The 23,732-nt window shown below is 39.3% G+C and overlaps 1 protein-coding gene across 1 annotated transcript in view; it reads right to left on the reverse strand.

Moving 5' to 3' along the window:
• ak5 (adenylate kinase 5) overlaps positions 1–23,732 on the reverse strand; it is a 480,651-nt gene that overhangs the window by 182,762 nt on the left and 274,157 nt on the right. Inside the window, 1 exon segment of the mRNA XM_028811187.2 lies at positions 15,731–15,807. Coding sequence (XP_028667020.2) covers positions 15,731–15,807 — 77 coding nt within the window.

Raw genomic sequence — 23,732 nt, forward strand, 5'->3', positions numbered from 1 at the left:
ACAAAAACACTGGAGCCCAGTTTCCCTTCCGGTTCATACGCGCCAATGATTTCCCATTCTCCGTTTCCCATTTACTTTTTTTTGCGTATACAGGGCCTAACAAAGCAGCTGATGTTGCAAAAGGAGTTATAATATTAACTAAGCAGAGGCCTCAAGTGCTTGAAGAGGTGGAAAAACTGTTGCTAGTGTGGATGAACGAGAAGCAACTTGCAGGGGATAGCATAAGCGAGGCGATCATATGTGAGAAAGCCAGGAAGATTCATGACGATTTGCTGAAAAAAAATCCTTCTTCGAGTGGCAAAGGTGAGGAATTTAAAGCCAGTAGAGGATGGTTTGAAAAGTTTCGAAAGAGAAGCGGCATTTAATTTTTTTCTCTGCGCTTAAAACTCATAAAAAAAGTGTTTACAGTGAGCAGTTCGTAAGGGTATTGCGCAAACTCTTACAATGTTAATTTTCTCTGTTCAAGGTTTTCTCAGTGTTATTTAATGTCTTTACATTTAGTTTACTATTACACTGTGCATTCTATGGTATAATTAACTATTTTTGTGCTTAAAAAATTTAAAAAAATATATATTTACATACAGTTCGTACGGTCTGGAACAGATTAATTGCATTTAAATACAAACTTATGGGGAAATTACGCTCAGGTCGCGACCAAATCGGGTCGCGTCCAGAGTTTTGGAACAAATTACGGTCATGACCAGAGTAGTAGTAGTAGTAGGCATTTTCTGTACACTGTACACTGTATACACTGTAGTAGGCGTTTTCTGGTTTCCATTTTAAATGCAAGTCATAATTTTAATTTGATGTCCTAACACAAGAGCCACAATTTGTTGGATTAGGTCCCCATATGATTGTCTCTCCAAAATTAAGCCAACTGAAGTTTATTATCATGTGTACTCAATACAATGAAATTCTTTCTTACATTCCTTGTCAGAACAGTGCACAATAAAACATTACCAACAAAAGACATGCACACAAAATACATAGTGTATATACACAATTATGTGCAATATATGCTATAAGTATCTTCAGATATTGTATACAGTATATACGGTTTTTAGTTGGTTGTTGTCCCTCACGCTTATGGGCGGAGTGGTGGCTCTGAGGTAGGGATCTGCACTGGTAATCAGAAGGTCGCCAGTTCAAATCCCGTAAACAGGATTTATGGGCCGTAAGCAAGGCCCTTAACCTGCAAGTGCTCCGCCCTGGGTATGATGTTAATCTGCATCCAGCCCTGCATGTAGGCCCTCGAACCTGCAGAGAAAAACCTGGGGTTTGATGGTAGAATTGGCACTCAGGCCACCATAAAAAACACTGTTCCATTCCACCTGAACTAGTGTGATGCTGAGGTGTCACCCATTGCATGGCTGCACATGGGTCTTAATCTGGGGATCCTGAGTTAATTTGTTATGTGGTGGACACGGCAATGTGCCGTATCAGCGCGTGCTCCTAACCTTTCTCTCTCTTTCCCTCAATGCCTTGCCTTCGTCGACAATTTTGTTTTTTTTCTTGGAGTGACAGCGGTTTTTCAGAAAAGATAGGCTACATCATAACAGGCAAGATGCCCAGGTCCTTTTAAACCATACAACTAAGGTAATTAATCATTTTCACTATTTGAAACTCATCTTAATACTAATATATGTTATTTTTTTAATCTAGCCAAGCCGGTTACTGAATTGTCTGAAAAGGGTTTTACAGTAAGCCATGTGTAACCAGTAAGTAATTCATTAATAATAATATATGATGGATAAAAACATACCAACCTGTGACTTATAAAACAACTTTATGTAGTACCAGTGCTTTAATTAGTAAATCATCCTATGTAAAGAATACTGATAATAGTGATGCTGATTTAAACAACCTACACAGCTCTACTCTTGTTTATTGTAAACTCATGCTAGGATATGATTATTCTCTAGTGTCTTCACCTAAAGATACAGATGTACAGTATATATCGCTAACACTGCTTGCGATGTTACACTATTGGTTTATATGATTACGAAGTGACCTTTTGATTTGTGTGTAGAAACTGTTCCTGAATTGACTAATGTTAACATTATTGGTCCTGTATACTCCTTGCCAGAAGGTAAGAGTCAGATGGCGGTGCAAGAAGCCTGAGATCTTTAATTTACCTGATTGCCTTTCTAAGGCGGCAATTGTTTTATAAATCATGAAGAGAAAGCAGCTGGATGCTGGTAAGATTCTGTGCTACCTTCACCATCATCTGTTGTGGTCTATGATCCTGAGCCGAGCCAGTGCAGAACTGATGTGATGAAGTCAATGAGGATTATAATGTGGACCTGTTAAGGTCTGAGTGAACAAATGGTGAAACTCTGCACTTTCCCTAGATGTCTAAGGAAGATGAGCTGTGGGTGAGCCTTTTTAATAAATGCACAGAACACAGAGAGTACTGAGTCAAACTAGGTAGTGATATTGCTTTTTGGAGGCTTCAAGACAGAGAGAGCAAAACACATCTGCTTTGTCTTAACCTCCATTACACAGCCATTCAGATTTGTAAGGCCATGTCCCAACTAGACCTTTTAAGTGTTTTGAGCTACACTACAGAATTTTCTATGACAGGGAAAATAAAAGCTAATGGAGAAGGCTTACTGCTGGAGGACTGAAGTCAAGTACATGGAGTCAAAATAGCAGTGGACAGGAAACAAGGTGCTGGGCCGGCCATTTCTCCCTGTAATGACCAATCCAGTGTATCAGTGTATACAAATACATAGACTATGCCAGATTTTTAAAATGTGCTTAATCATTTACAACATCTATAGACCTGTGTGATGTTCCTCTGTAAACCCCTGTATATATTTATATTCAATGTTTAATGATTTAGGCATCCAAACAATGACAGTGACAAATAAAATATGATAAAATGATAAAACATTAATTAAATGTATTCAGGTTTTGACTTGTGTTCTCTGTGACTCACATACAAAAACTGTGCCATGCTGTTTTTGTTTATCTGATGTTCTTAATTTCCGGTAGGCTTGCAGAAAGAAATGAAATTAATAACTTGTATTGCAAATACAGACAGGCTTCCCCAATTACAGATTAATGTACTTAACTGTTCTAAAAAGTGGCACTTACAAAAGTAGGAAATGAAATTAAGGTGTAAATAAAGCTGCAACATAAAATTCTCAAACCTCCTTAACTGAGTTTAATGTTGTGGGGAGGCAGAGCCTTTCCTGGAAGAACAGGTTTGTTGGTCAAGAACCAAAGATGGGCTACTTAGACAAGCAAAGCCAATTCACACGGGAGTCCATTTAGAATCTGCATGTTGGAAGTTGGAGGAAAACTGGAGTTCCCAGAGGAAAGGCTGACAGATAAGGGGAGAAATGTGCAACAACTGGGTGTGGGACTTGAACCTAAGACACCAGATCTGTGAGGCAGCAGCACTAACCACTGCACCACATACAGGACAACAACATATTGTAGTGACCCCTAGAAATAAGAACAGGAGGACTCATAGCTGTCAGGTCCTTGTCAAATTTATTGTTCAGTTCGGCTCTGTACAAATACAGCACACGTCCAAAACCTTAAACACTTATCAAAGCCCTATGATTAGCCTGCCTTAAACACTTTACATATCTGTCCACTTCACTTGTCACCACCGTCTGTCACCTTTAGTCTCTTCACTTCTAAAACACTTCACCCCACACTTCTGTCCCCTCTTAAGCTTTACTCCTGTCACTCACCCTATTTGCCCGTTACAATTAGAAGCAATAATAATAATAAAAATAATAATAATAATAATAATACATTTTATTTCAAGGTGCCTTTCTAACTTCTCTTTCCAACCCTTCCATTTGCTCAGACAAATGTTGGAAAGTGACTGCCTACATGCCACAATTTTTAATGTCAAATGTGAGAAAAACATAGAATTTATCTCATGTTAAATGACACAAGAGTATGTTATACCTTAACGTCACAGACATAACACTCGCTGGCTCATGAAATTGTGTTGACATTGGTCCTCTTACTATTTCATGCAGTTAACAATAGAATACAGATACAGTATGTGGCCACTGGTAAGAGCTATCATTCAACAGAAAAAGCATTTTTTTCTGAAAGTTTAGTTATGTTTGCAGCAAGGGGAAGTGCAGTCACGAACAGGGGTCCATCTGCTGATGTGTGATATTTGTGTATGAGCTGGCTTAATGACTTTAATAGAGTGTTACATAGTGTCTGCTTGACAAGGAATGCTAGTGGCAGTAGGGCCCTGGAGTGTCACACAACAAGGCAAAGTGTCAGTAAGGTTTGTACAAGAGAGTTGACAATTGACTAGAGCGCCCACCAAAGTCACTGTAATTCAATTTGAAACTCCTGTTGGCCTTATTTGTTTAATGAATGCATGTGGGAACTACAGCAAGAAAAGTTGGGGTGAGGGATCATGGGGCACTGGATAGCAACACTGTCAACTTCCTCAGATCAATGGGTACAGTAGGGGTTTGTTCCTTGGAAAATATGATGCTTGCAGTGTATTAAACACGGTAAACATGATGGGAGCTGTCAACCATGCCTCTAAATTAATAACTGGGATTCAGGGTGTTATTACTTGACTTGACCAAAGTGACTTAATATAAAACTGAGGAGCAGAATATAAATATTGTTTGAAAGGTATAATTAGAAAGGATTGCAAAAAATGCAAAGGTCTAAAATGTAAATTAAGGGCCACTAAAAAACCAAACCTGAGATGTTAACAAAACCTTGTGGTCAGAAGTTCTGCATGCTAATCTTAGAGAGGGGTTTCCTTAGGTTTTATGCAAAATTCAGAAAAACTACTGATTGTGCAACAATTTTACATAAGGGCAACGTGATGACATCATGGGTCACAAACAACAACTAGAAAAATTGGATCATTTCTACTAACAATAAACTGGCACACATGCACTCAATTCATAAATAGAAAAGCAGCAAACAAAAGGGTGACATGAAGATGTAGCAGAAATAACATTAAAAGTTATAAAAAAATAAGAATAACAATAAATAATTTCTATAAGTAAAATTCTAAGGGTTGTGTCGATCTGTTACACGATTAGTCGTGAACCGCTGGGGCTAGAACCTCAATCTTGGCTTTAATCAAAAGGTTATGATGTGATATGTGCTAGTGGAAGCATGAGTAGTGGCAACCTCTGTGAAGTTATCGGGGTTTGTTTTGTTTATTTCTGCCTGAGAGGGTGACATAACAGAAAGGAAAAGAACAGTGGCAACATCTGCTGAACATGAAGCATATTGCTGAGGCTGCTTATTGGAAGAAGAAGAAGAAAAAGAACTACAGAGCCATCTGCTGACCATCAAATATAGATTAATACAGAACACACATGCGATAAAGACAGACAAATAACTGTGCAAACTGTGCTTACACCAAAGTGATTGTTGTGATCACAAAATACAGTTATACACACTGTGATGGCATGAGAAAGACACTGAGTGTCAAGTCAAACACAGGAGGCACCTCAGTGATAAAGAATGACAAGAAGTAAGCCTGAATATAGAGCCGTTGAACACCTGGATAATGCTATGGCTTGTCGATATTCTCCATGATACAGAATACAAGAACAACAATGACAGAGAAATGTATGTGGGGACTTACAATGTCTGTTCATAGGCAACCATTGCTTTTACATCCTTATATCAATGTTTGGTTGCATTGAATACGACTTATGAAAGTTAGATCGGCGATGTGCTCACTGTGGGGTGATATTTTTCATACTGAAAACAAAAGAATGTGTGGCCAAAATGGAAATGTTCAGCTTGCTGAATATGAAGCTCCTTTATTTGAGGACTGGAGGTCTGTATATTTCCTAGTATTAAATAAATAAAGAAACACAAAGGTGTAATAATTAATGGGTGCCTAACATTGTGACACTTAGAGCCACCAGAGGATGCTCTGGTAGAATAGTATCAGAAATGTCAAAGTGTTCTCTTGAGCACAAAATTGACCTCTAGATGGGATATAAAGACCAGTCCATGACACTGTCACTTAGAGTTGGGAGGTCACTTGGCGCAAGTGCTCATCTGGTAGTGAGGCAGTGCCTACTACAGAAGGGAGAAGGGGGGGGAAGTGGCAGATGTAAGGGAACATCTGGTGCTTTAGACACGGTGTTTGTGGTGAACAAGTGGCTGAGCAACCCCATCAAGTAGATGGAGGCTCGGATTAGAAATATCCAGAACTTTTGAGACACAGATGGTTTACTTCTATAGTTCAAATTCTCCCAATAGTTTATTCCTTACTTGTGTATTTTTGGTCAATAAACATTCAATGTACACAAAGGCTACACAGGCTAATAATAGTAAAAAACATGTTGGAAATTTTCGTCAAAAGATTACAATCATAGCAGGGTATATGGCACTTCTATTACCATCATCATTATAAAATAAAGAAGTACTTATGGTAGCATCAAAGCCAGCTGAATTATTAAAGACATCATAGTGAGAGAATCCAGAATACTGTGAAGGTCTGTACACTGTTACAGCTTTCAAAAGAAATCAGACGTCATATTGCTGTGAAGTGGGAGGTGCTGTCCAAGCAGTGCCTAATATCTGGGCCTTGTACAGGCAGTGCTGCTTGAATATGCAACAGAGTCTGCTTTGAAGCATGCAAACAAACATCATTGAAAGGTCACGTTCCTGTCGACTTCAAGCTCATAATGTCGCTGGTGAGTATAGACTGGTCCAATAAGCTGTAACGGGACATCAGAGGATACAAGCTTACATAATCAGATCAGGCCACATTTGCAGAAAGGCATTATAATTTATTTCTGCCATATAGTTTGAGAGATGAAATCTTCACAGATTAAGAGCTTGGTGCATCTCAAACTTTGACTGTATTCTGTTTGGATCCTTTATGATAAGAATCTGTCTTAGTTTGGTCATAAAACATTATGCTTTCTCAATTCAATTCAGAGATGGCTAATATCAAATTATCTCGAAATGCATGCCTTAAGTTATCTTTAGCTGATGTCCAGCTCTGACAGACAGTACATATTAGACATTTTTTTTATTATTAATTAAACTCTGTATCTGGGCATCACCAGACGTTCAGTGTCAGCAGAACTCAGGGGACGTAGGGAGTTAGTGACCTAATTATTTATTTTGTTCAGTGCCCTTAGCTGCTTGTTAGTGACAGGCATGGAGGCAATCAGGAGCCAAGAGATGGCACCTGCTCCTGTGCCTGTGCCTGTTACCATGAGAGAAAGAGGAATGACTTTTTAAGAATTTATGACAAAGAGCAAAACAATGCAAAGGGAGCATGCAGAGGCTTTAAACTCAGACAGGCACTCGGCAGGACTCACATTTATATCGGTATTTAAGACCCCAGGAGGACATTAGTTAAACATTGTTCTTCTCCCCCCAGCTAAATCTTGAGAGAGAGCAAGATAAGGAAAGCCAGGCTTGTAAGCCATATTTTAGAGTTTTACTTTCTGTCTCGTTTAACTGGTGGATCTATTCGTTTTCCCAGGGAAAATCTCTTGCTTATTTTCTGGCATACCTCCAGAAGCACAAGAAATAAAATATAAAAGCCATAAACCAAAGAACAGTTATATCTTTTTAATTACAACTTAACATATGCTTTGTGAAGTGGGTATTTGTTTGTTTTAAATATATTTCTTTTTTTTTAAAGCAGTTCAAGAGACTTTGGACATATCTTTTCTGGGTGTTCAGTGCTTGAGAGTTCCAAGGCACGGAAATTCTAAACAATTCCAAAAAAGATCACTAGTGGGGGAAATCTCATCATAAACCCCAGCTAACATCACAGAACACAACACAAAATCTTTAACAATAAAAGATTTATTTTCAAAAAAGGCGATGTTCGATAGTGAAACTCCAAAGAGCACTAGAGTCACAGTAGGGAATGACTGCAAAGGCAAACAAGTCCCAAATGTAAACCCAAAAAACAAAATAAAAATTCAGAAATACAAAAATTCACAGTAGAAAACTCACAAGTGCATTCAAACAGACCAACAGGAACTATGGGAGGCCCTCTGTCTTTATAGGGTTGAGGGCAGTCCCAGGTGGTGATGGTCAGGAGGTCCCTACATTTGGGGAACCACCTTTAAACTCAAGGCACATAGCAAAGACTTAAGAGTCAAAATCATAAACAAAGAATAATACAAATAATGAACAAAATTAACATTACCATGAATAAAACTGACATAAAACAAGAATTTGAACTTCAATTTAGGGGTCTGGGAATTCTATTTGGAAAATAACACTGGGGGAGGGACGTTGCTGTAGAAGATATGGGGGTGGGGGTGTCAAAAATTTACAGCATTGTTAAAAGAAATTTCTTATAAAACTTAAAGCAACTCCCTCTCATTCACCTTCAAAATAATGTCCTTGAGATGTAATACACTTGTCCCAGTACCGCTCTGTTTTTTTTACCATATTTACAGCCACTGGAGATTTTTATTAGATTTCTAACATGGTAGTTAAATCTCCTTCACTTCAGTCTCAATTTTAAGATCAGGAACAAAAAGAGCAAGATCTGGCGAATATAATGAGTGTGAAGCAACAACCGTATTGTTTTTGCTCAAAAACGTTGACTGACAACATGGTATGTGTCAGGTGTGCTGTCATGGTGTAAAATGCAGTTTTGGGTGGGCCAATACTCCAGACATTTTTTTGTCTAATGATTTCCCATAGATGCCTCAGTAGTTCAATGACATGTCACTGATTAACACCAAGTTCACAAGGAACAAACTCCTTATGAACAAGTCCATTAATATTGAAAAATGCTATCATCCTCAACTCTTGAAAACCTGTCATGGAGGACTGGAAAAAAAAATTGCCGAAGTTATCTGCATGATTGTAGAATAAACAGTAGAAATACTGCACTCGATCAGCTCAGCACAATGCCACTCAGCGTTCTGATTAAGCAGACTTGCAGGCACACAATAACTAGTGGCATATTCGATAAATGCGCCCTATTCCTGTGATATTGACTGATTGCAAGGATTTTAGGGTCCCCCCTCGTACATGACCTACTTATTTTTGCTGTCTTGTTACTAATTTAATACATGTCGTGAATTCATCTATTTTCAAAACCACTGAATCCAACAATGAGGTTAACGTATTAACCTCATCAAATCAAATCTTGGTTAAGCACTATTTATATTGCCAGTGCTGTTTTGTAATGGCACACTGCTCCTCAACACCTACCAAAGACACACACTTCTTGTATGACACTGGCAGGCAGAACTGTTTAATGCTGCAAATCAAGAAGAGAGAGTTTAATATAAAACGTGCAAGTGTTCTTTAAAGGTGATGCACACTCACAAAGTAAAAGGGTATCCCAAAATTCACGCAAGAAGTAATTTTGATAGAGAACACAGGTTTTTAATTAAAAATTGTAAATTTTTAATTGATTCATAAAGTATACAGTATAGGGTTATGTATGGAATAGCATATCGGGTAAATAGCCTCCACGGCTTTGCTGGCACATATGCACTCTGTTGTCGAAATTTTCCATGACCGTTTTGCATAAATGTGGCTGAATTTCGTTGATACAGCGCTCAATTTCCTCCTTCAAGGCGTGGGTGTTCGTGGGCTTGATGGTATAAACCTTAGACTTCAAACAATTACTCATTGATTTTCTGAACCCCAAATGCAGCAAGTTTTACGATTAACGAAGCCATCAAGATGAAAATGAGCCTCATTGCTGAAGATGATTTAGTTTGAAAAATCAGCATTCACTTGTTGTTGTTCCAAAATCCATTCAACGAACTCTCTTCGCTGTGCGTGGTCAGTAGGCTTCAGTTCTTGACTCAGTTGAACTTTGTAAGCATGAAGATGCAAATCTTTTATGAGAAAACGCTGTAGAGAGCTTCTGGAAATGTTCAATTCTTGACCACGGTGCCAAATTGTTGTTCCTGGACTCTCAGCAACACTCTCACGAACTGCTTCGATGTTTTGTGTTGAACGACTTGTTGAAGGATGGCCAGAGTGTCTAAGATCACTAATTGATCCAGTCTCCCTGAATTTTTTAATTAATCTCTTCACAGTTGATGAAGTTAAATCACTATTCCGACCATATTTTGTATGAAAATTGCGAACTGTAGCTGCCAAACCTTCATTATTTTTAAAATATTGCTCAACAATGAAAATGCGTTGTTCTTTCGTGTAGCGCTCCATTTTTAATAACCCTGAACTGTGAGCTGTCACACTGTCTTTTTTTTTTGTCGGCATCACTTTACCACACAAATGGCGCCAAATTCAAATCTTGGGTGAATTTTGGGACACCCTCTATTAGTATCAGTACACATCAGTATGGTGCTTAAGGAACCACAGTAACTAAGTGTTTGTTTTGAATGAATATTTTGAGTGTCAGGTGCCATTTCCTTAAAGCTCAAAGAAACATTTTTTAATTAACTGTAGAGTACACTTTCTTTTTAATACAATATTATTCAAACTGACCACATATCAGTGAGAGAATCTTAACCAAGTAAGTGGAGGTGAGTTGACAAGTTGTATCCTGAAGCATTTAAAGAAGACAGAGACAATTGGGAAACGTTTCACTCACCCACTGAGCCCCATGTTGAGTTAATTCATTTCAAAGGTGAGGAGTTAGAACTAAAAAGAAGGATTCACTAAATCTTAGATTTCATATTCTACTTAATTTTCAATATTAATATGTAAGGCCATTCAAACATTAGTGTAGACTGCTATAAATTACATACTTGACTGACTGCCACAATGTTAAATCTCTTTTGTTTCTGTGCCAGTATTTCAGATGAAGGTCCAATATTTATAAAACAATAACTATAAATTGGAACATTGCCGTTTCTTCTTTATTTGAATCAGCTGTCTTTAGAGGAAGGACAAGCCCAATCAAATACAGTACATTATATAAATCTGGTTAAAGTCTTTATCAGTCACCCCAGAACACTACATTGAAGCACTCCATTAAGATTAATCTCAGATGGAATTTTCAGAATGCTGGTCTCATGTAAACTTATATAACTTTAATCAGTGACCCAACTACCCTCTTTTTACAATTATATTTCAAATTTCAATGTCTTATTGTTATTTTTTCTCATGTTTTATCTTATTTATATCATTAACCCATCTAATTGTTGATTTTGTCAAGCAACACAATTTTAAAATTTGATTAGTATAACGCCATATTTCATTACGATGGGTATTCTATGTGTGTGACTGTGGAGCTATTGGATTTTGGTGGTCATTTGACTTAAAGGGCTGCACTTTCCTCAAAGTAAAGACCTTTTGTTTTATATTTGATGGCAATTTCTTTTTGAGGCATTTGGCTCTCATTTGTTTTGACTACACACTTGAGTTTTCCTGTTAATTTACTTGCTGATTTCTTAGATTTCTGTGTGTCAACTCCAGCTAATGTACATCCTCATGTTCTTCCTGTTATGATTATCTGTCACACTAACTGTAGGTTGTAAAAAAACAATTTTTGGTCTATATTTTAATTAAGAACAAAAGGTGGATGCTACACATTGGTGGTAATAGAACTGATTGTTCAATGTCTGTGTAAAGTGCTTTGAGTAGGCTAGAAAGTGCTATGTAAATGTAACTAATTATTAATTGTTAAGAATCAAAACAGCCATCACAATTAGTGCCAATAGGCTATCCCCCAAAGAACCCTTCATCTTCTTCTTTCGGCTGCACCCGTTAGGGGTCGCCTTACCAGACCATCCTCCTCCATATCTCCCTGTCCTCTGCATCTTGCTCTGTTACACCCATCACCTGCATGTCCTCTCTCACCACATCCATAAACCTTCGCTTAGGCCTTCCTCTTTTCCTCTTCCCTGGCAGCTCTATCCTTAGCATCCTTTTCCCAATATACCCAGCATTTCTCCTTTGCACATGTCCAAACCAATGCAATTTCGCCTCTCTGACTTTGTCTACCAACCGTCTAACTTGAGCTGACCCTCTAATGTACTCATTTCTAATCCTATCCATCCTCGTCACACCCAGTGCAAATCTTAGCATCTTTAACTCTGCTACCTCCAGCTCTTTCTCCTGCTTTCTAGTCAGTGCCACCGTCTCCAACCCATATAACATAGCTGGTCTTACTACCGTCCTGTAGACCTTCCCTTTCACTCTTGCTGATACACCCGTCTATCACAAATTACTCCTGACACTCTTCTCCACCCATTCCACCCTGCCTGCACTCTCTTTTTCACCTCTCTTCCACAATCCCCATTACTCTGTACTGTTGATCCCAAGTATTTAAACTCATCCACCTTCGCCAACTCTACTCCCTCCATCCTCACAATTCCACTGACCTCCCTCTCATTCACACACATATATTCTATCTTGTTCCTACTGACCTTCATTCCTCTCCTCTCTCCTCTCCACCTCTCCAGGGTCTCCTCAACCTGCTCCCTACTATCGCTACAGATCACAATGTCATCAGCAAACATCATAGTCCATGGGGACTCCTGTCTAATCTCATCTGTCAACCTGTCCATCACCTTTGCAAATAAGAAAGGGCTCAGAGCTGATCCCTGATGTAATCCTACCTCTAACTTGAATGCATCCATCACTCCTACCACAGACTTCACCACTGTCACACTTCCCTCGTATATATCCTGTACAACTCTTACGTACTTCTCTGCCACTCCCGACTTCCTCGCACAATACCACAGCTCCTCTCTAGGCACCCTGTTATATCCTTTTTCCAGGTCCACAAAGATGCCATGCAACTCCTTCTGGCCTTCTCTAAACTTCTCCATCAACATCCTCAGAGCAAACATTGCATCTGTGGTGCTCTTTCTTGGCATGAAACCATACTACTGCTCACTAATCATCACCTCACTTCTTAACTTAGCTTCCACTACTCTTTCCCATAACTTCATGCTGTGGCTCATCAATTTTATCCCCTTGTAGTTACTGCACTCCTGCACATCCCCCTTATTCTTAAATATCGGCACCAGTACACTTCTTCTCCACTCCTCAGGCATCCTCTCACTTTCCAAGATTCTATTAAACAATCTGGTTAAAAACTCCACTGCCATCTCTCCTAAACACCTCCATGCTTCCACAGGTATGTCATCTGGACCAACGACTTTTCCATTTTTCATCCTCTTCATAGCTGTCCTTACTTCCTCCTTGCTAATCCGTTTCACTTACTGATTCACTATCTCCACATCATCCAACCTCTTCTCTCTCTCTTGTTCTCTTCATTCATCAGCCTCTCAAAGTACTCTTTCCATCTGCTCAACACACTCTCCTCGCTTGTGAGTACATTTCCATCTTTATCCTTTATCACCCTAACCTGCTGCACATCTTTCCCAGCTCAGTCCCTCTGTCTAGCCAGTCAGTACAGGTCCTTTTCTCCCTCCTTAGTGTCCAATCTCTCATACAACTCATCATACGCCTTTTCTTTAGCCTTCGCCACCTCTCTCTTCACCTTGCGCCTTATCTCCTTGTACTCTTGTTTACTTTCTGCATCTCTCTGACTATTCCACTTCTTCTTTGCCATCCTCTTCCTTTGTATACTCTTCTGTATTTCCTCATTCCACCACCAGGTTTCCTTTTCCTCCTTCCTCTTTCCAGATGTCACGCCAAGCACCCTTCTTGCTGTCACCCTTACTACATCTGCTGTAGTTTCCCAGCTGTCTGGTAATTCTTCACTGCCACCCAGTGCCTGTCTCACCTCCTCCCTAAACTCAACCTTCCAGTCTTCCTTTTACAACTTCCACCATTTGATCCTTGGCTCTGCCCTCACTCTCTTCCTCTTCTTGATCTCCAACATCATCCTACAGACCATTATCCTATGCTGCTTAACTACACTTTCCCCTGCCACTACTTTGCAGTCTTCAATCTCCTTCAGATCAACTCTTCTGCATAGGACGTAATCTACCTGTGTGTATCTTCCTCCACTCTTGTATGTAACCCTATGTTCCTCCCTCTTCTTAAAATACATATTCACCAAAGCCATCTCCATCCTTTTGGCAAAATCCACTATCCTCTGACCTTCTGCATTCCTCTCCTTGACACCATACCTACCCATCACCTCCTCTTCTCCTCTGTTCCCTTCACCAACATGCCCATTGAAATCCACTCCAATCACCACTTTCTGTCCCTTGGGTACACTGTTCATCACTTCATCCAACTCACTCCAAAAATCTTCTTTCTCACCCATTGCACACCCAACTTGCGGTGCATATGCTAACAACATTCATCATTACACCTCCAATTTCCAGCTTTATTATCATTACTCTGCCTGACACTGTTTTCACCTCCAAAACACTCTTGACATACTGTTCCTTCAGAATAACTCCTACCCCATTTCTCCTCCCATCCACACCATGATAGAACAATTTGAATCCACCTCCAATCCACCTGATAGGAAAGCATCATTAACGTATAAACACTAAAAATTTTTTTTAACATAACTGAACACTCCAAATAATGCCCAGCTGTTCACATGTATCAAAGACTGGTTTATTAATTTTAGAAAACATGCACAATTTAGTCATAAACAAAGGAGAGCTTTAAGTACAGAACAACATATAAAGCAAAATCTGGGATCTGTCTGGGAATCTTCAGCTCAGACTGCTTCCTGTCTATTAATTACGACCAAGGAACTTCTCTTTCTGCCTAACACACAAAAAATTGGACTAGTTCTGCCACCAATGAGCCTCAACTCTTGTTCTCTTCCTGACGATAAACTGAATTCTCTGGATTAAGATGGCTATAAAACTTTCACTTGTGGTCACATTCTGCATCTGGTACAGTCTGCTTTGGTAATAAGATATTTCAAGCTAGAGTTCCTTTTACTGGCCCCTGGTGTTTCTACACTACTGAGGACTATGTTCTCTGGAAAGGCTGGACCTCTCAGGCAGCATCCGAGTTTTCTCTTTAAAATGGACAACCCAGTTTAATTCCTCAGAGTTAGGACCGTGTGCTACTATCTCTCATGTTGGCAGGAAACCACTGACCTCCTGCCAGTCTCGACTTATTTCTCCAACATAGTTGCAAATTTGCCTAGTGGTTCCATGAGTTACTACCTAGTGGCCAAGGGGTCTGCTGTTAAATTTCTAAAAGCTTAATATGACTTCACTCTCTGCTACATTCAGATGTACCTGCAGTGCAATCCAGAGCAGAAACTGTGGGGTTAAAATGCTGTCTTTCCAACTCGGGAGGAAATCCCCTCAAGACACTTAAATAATATTTTAGGGACTGGCACATACCAGTATCTTATTGTGGTGAAGACATCCTGATCTAAAATGCTGAAATTGGCAATTGCAGAAAGCCCCACTGCTCAACTTTAATTGTCACTGATGATCGTAACATAAAAATCCCATATACTGTAAATACACCAATACCGTTATTAGGTAAACATTGCTTTTCTTGAATTGTTTACTGTGAAATAGAAGACTGTTTGCTTTGCAATGCCAAGCTGGGTTTTTCTGATTTATCTGCTTTGGTACTACTAAATGATAGGATATACAGAACTAATAATTAGGTTTAATACAGAAAAATACATTGCAGACAAAAAAGTTACCTAATGGTTGTTTTGGGAAAACTGTGGTATCAAAGCACAGATAATGATGGTCTGCAGTCAGTATTTATCCAAGGCACATGAATTTCAATAAGTGTTAAGTGCTGAAGTCTGCAAATTGGTGTCATACTGACATTGGCTGCTTATAGGAAAGACAAAAAATGTAATGGAAATTATATAAATGGATGATAAGTGCCTATGGGGAAGGAGACAGAAATCAGCTCAGAGTATCATTACCTGTTCTTCAGAATCGGAGCCAATATCTGCTGAATCAGCAGAATCTACAAGCAGACTCAGGTCAAGATCACTGGGTCCTGGAATGAGAGTTGAAATTCAAATTAATGACCAGTCCTACAAAATTATGGAATCAGAATATATATTTTTTTCAGGAAAATAAAAGGATAAAAGAAAGTCCTGACAGTACAGAAATCTAAATTTTTCCCAGTACATACTGTTTGTAATGGGATATCTCACAGGCAACAGTGGCACATGACAGAGAATGTTTCCAGAAGACTATTATAAAAAATAAGGAGTGGAAATCACAGAGGCAGCGGAGATGCAAATCAGCCTGCCTGTGCAAAAACGAAGCCATTTCTAGCAGGCAAAAATAATGAAAAAGAGACATATGGCTTGGGAGGAACTGAGTCATGATTTAGGTTTATTAAATGTACAGAAAGACATTTCCTTTCATGCCCTTTTGATTTAATTTTAAAAGGGTTAAACATTTTAAGGATACAGTTTTGTTATTCCTGTGCTGCCATTTTCAATTTGCAGGCAATACCATTTGATGGCTAGGAGAACAACGAACAAAGGTTGCTAGTTCATGACATCATTACCATCATTGCAGTCATTAGATCATGGCATCCAAGATTTTGGATACTGTCAAGAATTCTTTGTAGTGTAGTTAGTAAATCTTTTGCGTTTTAGGATTTTAACATAGGTTTCTCTCCAAGATTTTTAGTTTATGCATTTTGCTCTGACATTTTGAATTTGGATTTTCCATTGACATTGCTAATGATTTTTTAATGATGTGTTCCTTTCATTTCTACCTTTTTTCAGTATTGGTTGAATAACTAAAAGGCAGCTGGCCCTGCAGGTAGAAGATATGTCTGAATGTCTGATAAAGAGTGCGAGACAGAGAGAGGCAGGTCAATGTAGTGACTCAGAGCAGGACAGTAAAGGTTTTTAGTGATAAGAATGAGGACATGGAACATAGTTAGGGAAAAGGCCAAAATCAGAACCAAAAGTCAAGGCGATCGGTCATTAAGTTTAAATCACTAATGAAAAACTGAGATACCAAAAACCAGAACAGAGTTCAAAAGTCAGGAAGTTTATTACCACACACTAACACAGGAGGAGGAGGAGGAGGAGGAGGAGTTTGGGAGTGTGCACTGATACAGTGTGCTGCCGCACCCACCACTCGACGAACCACCTCAGGATCCCAAATTAGGACCCAACTGCAGCCGTGAAATGGGTGACACCTCAGCACCACAGTAGTTTGAATGGGGTAGAACAGTGTGAGGTTTTTTTTACAGTGAATGGAGTGCTTATTCCTGCCACCAACCCCCAAATTTTCCCTGCAAGTTGGAGAACCTGCTTGCAGGGCAATAACACAGGGATTATCCTCAAATTCGGATGAGAACATGGCTGCCAGCTCCAATCATTAAACCTATTACATTAGCAATGTCAGATGTCGCAAACTTTGTGAACAAGCCTCCAGCAACAGGGAGCCACATCTCAGCAACAGGACTCCCGAAATGATGGCGCCCATATTCAAAACAAGAAGGTATTTTCATATATGGCTTTAAATGTGTTGTTTTCCCAAAATGTCTTGTAGCAAAAAATAAATGTTATTTTCACAATCCTTGGGCTCCATGACCTATAGACAGGTGTATTCTTTACTTAAAAGAGTTCAGGGGAACCCACAAATGAGTGATTTCAGGGTACTACAATACCTCTTGGCTGAAAGAGAGAAGCTCACAGTTCTTGCACAAGAGAACTAGGACTTGTTGTAGAGATAGACACCTATAAACTTAAAAGGTCATGAACTTCAAGGAAAGCCAAAGGTGTAAAAAACCTTAATGAGGGAGAAAGGAACTATAAAATGGATTAAATTAAACAAAGAACATTCAAAACAAGTTAACAGTAAAGTAAAAAAGTAAAAATAAAATCAAAATAATACAAAATTCCAAAATAAAAAATGCATTTCAAAAATAACAAAGCTAAAAACTAAATAAACCAAAAGAGCAAACCAAAAATTCACATACCAATTCCACAAACCAAAATAAAGAACCAGAGAATAATGACAAAATTCAAAAACTAGAAAAACTAAACAAGAATGATCAAAAGACCAATAAAACTCACAAAAGGCACAGGAATGGGAGAGAAGCACAACATTGAGAGCCACACATAACTAATATCTCAGCAAAGAGCTGTGGAAAATGGGTGATTTATACAGGACTTTCAGGTTACTAAACATATAATTATAGGGAAAGGCATCTGTACAAATTAGGAATAATTAAAAAACATGAACAGAGAACCATCAAAAAGCATTGGAGAATTATACAGTTCATAAAAAATGAAAAACACTACAAAACAGACAATTTGAAGATGTTTTCCTTTTATGATTGTTAATGATACCAGGAAGTCAGTCATTTTCCTCCCTCCCATTAGGGGGCAGTACATGGTTCCTGCATGAGAGAAGTGGCTGTGGGAAACCCTTAAATGCCCTGAGACTGCCTGACACTTGAACCTTCTAAGGCCACATGGCATTTATTTTGGTTGCAGGGATTGAATGTCCTTTCACTATTTAATGTTACTCCTACCACTCAGTAGTAGGAAAAAAAGATTTAGTTAATAAATAAAAATTATTGTACACTATACTTTGGAGATTTCACAAGGTAACAAAGCAGATTAGCGTCCAGGAAACTATTTACATTTTACATTACAGTACTTGTAGCAAACATTTGTGGCACATACCAGATCCTGTTTCTGAAATTAAAAATGTGAAGATACATGAAAATGGCACTGCATAACCACATTAAGTCAATTTTCTGCATCAGGTTTGGCTAAAGATTCAGGCAGTATAGTTTAGTGAATAAAGCATTGGGCTGTAAACCCTAAGACTTCCAGTTTTACTTCCAGGAATGGCAGCTTCAGGGCTTAAGAAAGACCAGAATATGAAACGATAATCTTAACAGGTAGCAAGGGTCAAAACCAGAAAGATAAACTAATGCTTGATAAATGTTGGAGTTAAAAGGAGTTGCTTTAGGGTTTTAAATAAATCATGAATCACACTCAAAAAGTGTTTTCTTTGAGCATCCCCAATCTTGGATGCTGTTTAGCATGCAGTGCTGGCTGATCTAAAGCCACACCCCTAGCAACTATGCTCTGCATCATAGCAACCAGGTCAAAGTAAAACAAAATGGTGGCACAAATAAAGCAAAAACAAAATGATACAAAATATTAACAACTAAAGACACCAAATGTTACAAAACAAAACATACAATTAGATTTTCTGCTTTTGAATGACACAGAATATACTAAAAGATTGCAGAGCAGAAATGTATACAAAGCAGAATACATTTTTAATCCTGCCTGCATTGTGACACCAGTTCAGTCCTTATTTGTGTCTCACTGTCACTTCCTAAACCTGCCTCTGCTACAAGTGTGAAAAGGAATACAGAAATGTTTGCACAATAGCTTAGTATTTGCAAAGATCTTTATGGACTTGGGATGGTGCTCATTATAGAAAGGCATCCTTCTTCTGTCATAGAAAAAATATTTTACAGTACTTCACTAAAACAATATTTAGGTAATAAATTGAGTAAATCACAGTACAGTTACATGAACTTGTTTGGCTGACGCCTTCATGCAAGATGACTTACAACATTTATGATACAATTGGTTCCATTTCTTTTGGCTTTCCAATTGGAGAATAGGCAGGTCATGTGACTTGTTCAGGGTCACACAGTTGGGCTCCTCCCTCTCCAACTTTCCTGCCTGAACAGAAGAGACTCCTTTTAAAGCCACAGCTGGAAATACTTATGGCAAGTCAGAAGCATATCACAGAACCACTCCTGGATCATTCAGACTTTCAGGATGGCAAACTGGGGGTGGGGGGGTGGGGTGCTGACTGTCTGCCAGTAGCTTACTCCAGTGGCTTTTAAGGACCATTACAGGGCTGCCTGTCAAGTCTAAATATCCCATGTTTCTCTGGGGAGCCCAAACCAGAACAATGCTGGACATTCAGTATGTTGACACCCAGTGTACTGTGGGAACATATTGCAATAGGAGGTAGTCTCCTACTGCCTCTGCTTTGCTCTGGTTACCCATCTAGACAAAGTTATCACCAATCATGGTAACAGGGACACCAGTCCATCCAGAAACTCCTTGACAACATAGATTGTGTGTATAAAGTGTTGCTCACTTCCATGTGTGTGGCCTTCTGCCCTGAAAGGAAACTGCTTAAGAATCTAACTTTCCACACATGGCAAGGTGGTCAGACCCAGTGGGTTTGAATCCTGTACCCAGCCTTTGTCTTAGAGGAGTCTGCACATTCTTCTTGTCTGTGAGGGTTTTCCTTTGGGTAAGCTTGTTTTAATCCTAGAAGCGATGTGTATTAAGGTTAGTTGATAATTCTAAAGTGGCTGGCTGTGTGCATCAGTGGGCCCTATGATGGGAGTTCCAGGTCTGTTTCTTGCCTTGCACCCAGGTCTTTCCAGGATAGGTATGGTAGTCCTGGATAAAATCATTTAGGAGGGAAGTTGGCTTAACGGCACCAGCTTTAGGTCACACTTGCACATACTACGTAGCGCACCCCATTGCCTAAAATGATGGCCCCTGCCTACTATTCTTTTACAAACACATAGATGTCCTAGAAAGAAATTGAATGTAAATGGAAATGTGTTATAAGAAGGTGCTTAATTTCAATGCCACTTTAAAGAGTGTTTTCACTAAAGGCTTTATCACCTTTTTATTAAGATTATAGTGATAGGAAATATTTTGTATGTATGCGCTAATAACACGTTTCTGATTAGTTGCTTGATGTGTCCTAGGAGATACACTGCCTTTTATATTATCTTAAATTGTAGCTTTCCTTTAGGGACGTGGAGCTTCACGAATGCATGCATATCTTGATTGCCATTCAGAGTTTGCACTCAGCAACACAGATATTAATCTTTGCAGCACTGATTGGCCAACATCTCCCAAAAGCAAAAAATTAAGCAATGTTTAAAGTAGCAATATGCTATATAAGACTAACAGTCAGTGCAATGACAGCAAAACTAATAAAGCAGGCACCTAGAAAATGCCTTGCATAGTTTTATTGATTTTCCTTTTCTTCATTTATTTGAGCTCTGCAGTGAAGCAGAACCAAAGTGCCAGCATGTTTTGCGTTTGTTCTGCTACAGGCTTAAGCATCTGCACTTCTTTTTAAGTGATGAATGTAAAGATATGAGACACAAGAGGACAATATAAAGTGCATTTTGATAAGTGTAGGCTATTTATTCCACTTCACTCCTTAATTCCTGTGTACCTAAAGTGATCAAAATAATAAGTTCAAAGGTGTTACCTTTTACTGCCTTACTAGTTAAATTCTTGCATTAGTGCACAACTACATGACTATCTAGGTTTCTTACAATCTTAACTAATCCATGTTTAAGTTGGTGGGGGGCTGGAAATTATAAATACCAGAAGGAACCAGTCCTGGATGGGCCACCATTCCTTCACAGGGCCCACTTGCACACACTAGGCCAGGTTACAGTCGGATGTAGAACAAAAGTAGAGCATCTGGTGTATAACAGACACTGACAATGGAAGAACGTACAAACTTCACAGAGACAGTGTCCAGGTGAAGATTCAAGTCCATCCAAATCCTTTAAAGTAATGTTAACGGTAAATTTACCTTAAATTTAAATAAAATGTCGATTTAATATGGGCGGCACGGTGGCGCAGCGGGTAGCGCTGCTGCCTTGCAGTTGGGAGACCTGGGGACCTGGGTTCGCTTCCTGGTCCTCCCTGCGTGGAGTTTGCATGTTCTCCCCTTGTCTACGTGGGTTTCCTCCGGGCGCTCCGGTTTCCTCCCACAGTCCAAAGACATGCAGGTTAGGTGGATTGGCGATTCTAAATTGGCCCTAGTGTGTGCTTGGTGTGTTTGTGTGTGTCCTGCGGTGGGTTGGCACCCTGCCCGGGATTGATTCCTGCCTTGTGCCCTGTGTTGGCTGCGATTGGCTCCAGCAGACCCCCGTAACCCTGTGTTTGGATTCAGCGGGTTGGAAAATGGATGGATGGATAGATTTAATATAAAAAAATGGAAGATTCTGTTCAACCCTTATATTGTGGGTTCCAATAACTCAGACACATTGTTTGGAACTCTTTACTTGAACAGTTGTAGACATTTACAATACCTACTGCAAAACACCTATTCCTACTACAGTTCCTGAATGTAAATTAATTAAGACATCACTATTAGCTCTCACGTTCACAGATCAACATCAACTATCTTTGCACCGTCTATAATTTAAAAGTAATGGAGTGGTTCTTAATGTTAGCTCTATGTGACAACAGTATAGCTCTTAGATTGGAGTTAGACAACTAGACAGAAACGTGAACTGTTGGACAGATAGGCGTTAAGGCCATATAGTTTTCTTACCCTTATGTACTCCGGTCAAACGTAGATTCAGATAACAGATAGAAACCTTAAGAAAAGTAACCTAGAAAGTTGACCTAGACAAGAGGCTTCCCTTTATTGTGTGTATTATCAACCATTATCCTTTATTTTTGTGTAAACCGTTTGCTTTCAATTTCAATAAAATCTTTAAAATGAAGGTGTTTGGACTATGGAGGGGTTTTTTTTCCCCCCAACAAGTCATACGAATACTGGAATGCTTTCTGGTAGCTGCATTTGAACTGTTCTTGAACTATCTGGAAAACTTTGACAAACACAGTTACACTCTTAAAGCTGTAAGACAGTAGTGCTAACCACCACGGCATCCCACATAGTACAAAGAAATATTAATTACCAACATTTATGTAAAATCTACTCTTATCCAGTGCCTCAAGATCCCATACCAATGCAGTTCTGAAGTTTAACAATTTCTCTCCTGTCTCCTCTGTCACTACTTATGTATGATAAGAAGATTCACTTCCACTTTGCAATCTTTCATCACATGGTAGCTTGTGCCCTGCTTTCATGTTCTTCACTTTATGTGAGGCTAAAACTGCACCCAGGTCTGCAGATTTGGTGTCATACAGTGGGATTACTACATAACCCAACATCCAACTGGACAGTTTCATTGTCTAATTGTAATGAATCCGCTAAGACTACAAAACATTTTACAAACAGTATGTTTTAGCATAGTGTTTCTGAAATTTGGATTTCTAATGTGTATAACTTTTTATTTTAATTTACATGAATCTTTATAGGTCACATTTACACAAATCTAATTATTGTCCTGAGGTATCTGCAGGGATTTTAATGTGTGAAACTAGGGGGCTTAGCCCCCTGCTTGCTTTGCTCGCTAACCCCAAAAGCGCTACATGCCAGCCACTTCGCATCTCCGCCACTTGCGTCGTGACGTGGTCGCTCCTCCGAAATCCCTTCTTAAATGGTGATACAAAGGGAAACAAATACAGTTTTTTTTACCTCCTCTTTGCTCGATCAGCTGCTGCTGCTGCTGCTGCTGCTGTGCCACGTGATGTGTATCTTGCGCGGCCCTTCGAACATTTAAAAGCCTGTACAGCAGCTGTCCTTTTGTCTCACTGCCTTGTCTCTCTTCTCCCCCAGACATCCTCTGCTCCTGTTGGGGTTCCCGCTCCCGTGGCGTGCCCCTTGGAAGAGGAAGATTTTCTATTCTTTTAATTGAGAGACAGAACTGTTCCCTCTGACTACACATGGAGCTCGATTCACTCCTGAAAGAGACTTATATTTGTCTGAAGTGTTTGAATAACGTTTCTGTCTCTAAAATCTTCTGTGTTTCTGTGCAACTCTATGACCCAAGCGTGACAGCGTATGTGGATTTCACTTTCACCAAACAACAAATCTTTTAATTCTCACAGATACGCCACTTTATTGGGAAGAAACACTACTTTTCCCTGATGGCAACACGAAGTAGACAATCTACAACTCTCCAACTTAAAGTTTAAATCCGAACAATATATTCCGGCCCCATGCATGGTTAAATCTCTTGGCACAAAGTTCTGTCTCGCGGGACATGAAAGTGTCTATATGAGAAAGTCA

The sequence above is a fragment of the Erpetoichthys calabaricus genome, chromosome 10 (assembly GCF_900747795.2).
Source record: "Erpetoichthys calabaricus chromosome 10, fErpCal1.3, whole genome shotgun sequence".
NCBI lineage: Eukaryota > Metazoa > Chordata > Cladistia > Polypteriformes > Polypteridae > Erpetoichthys > Erpetoichthys calabaricus.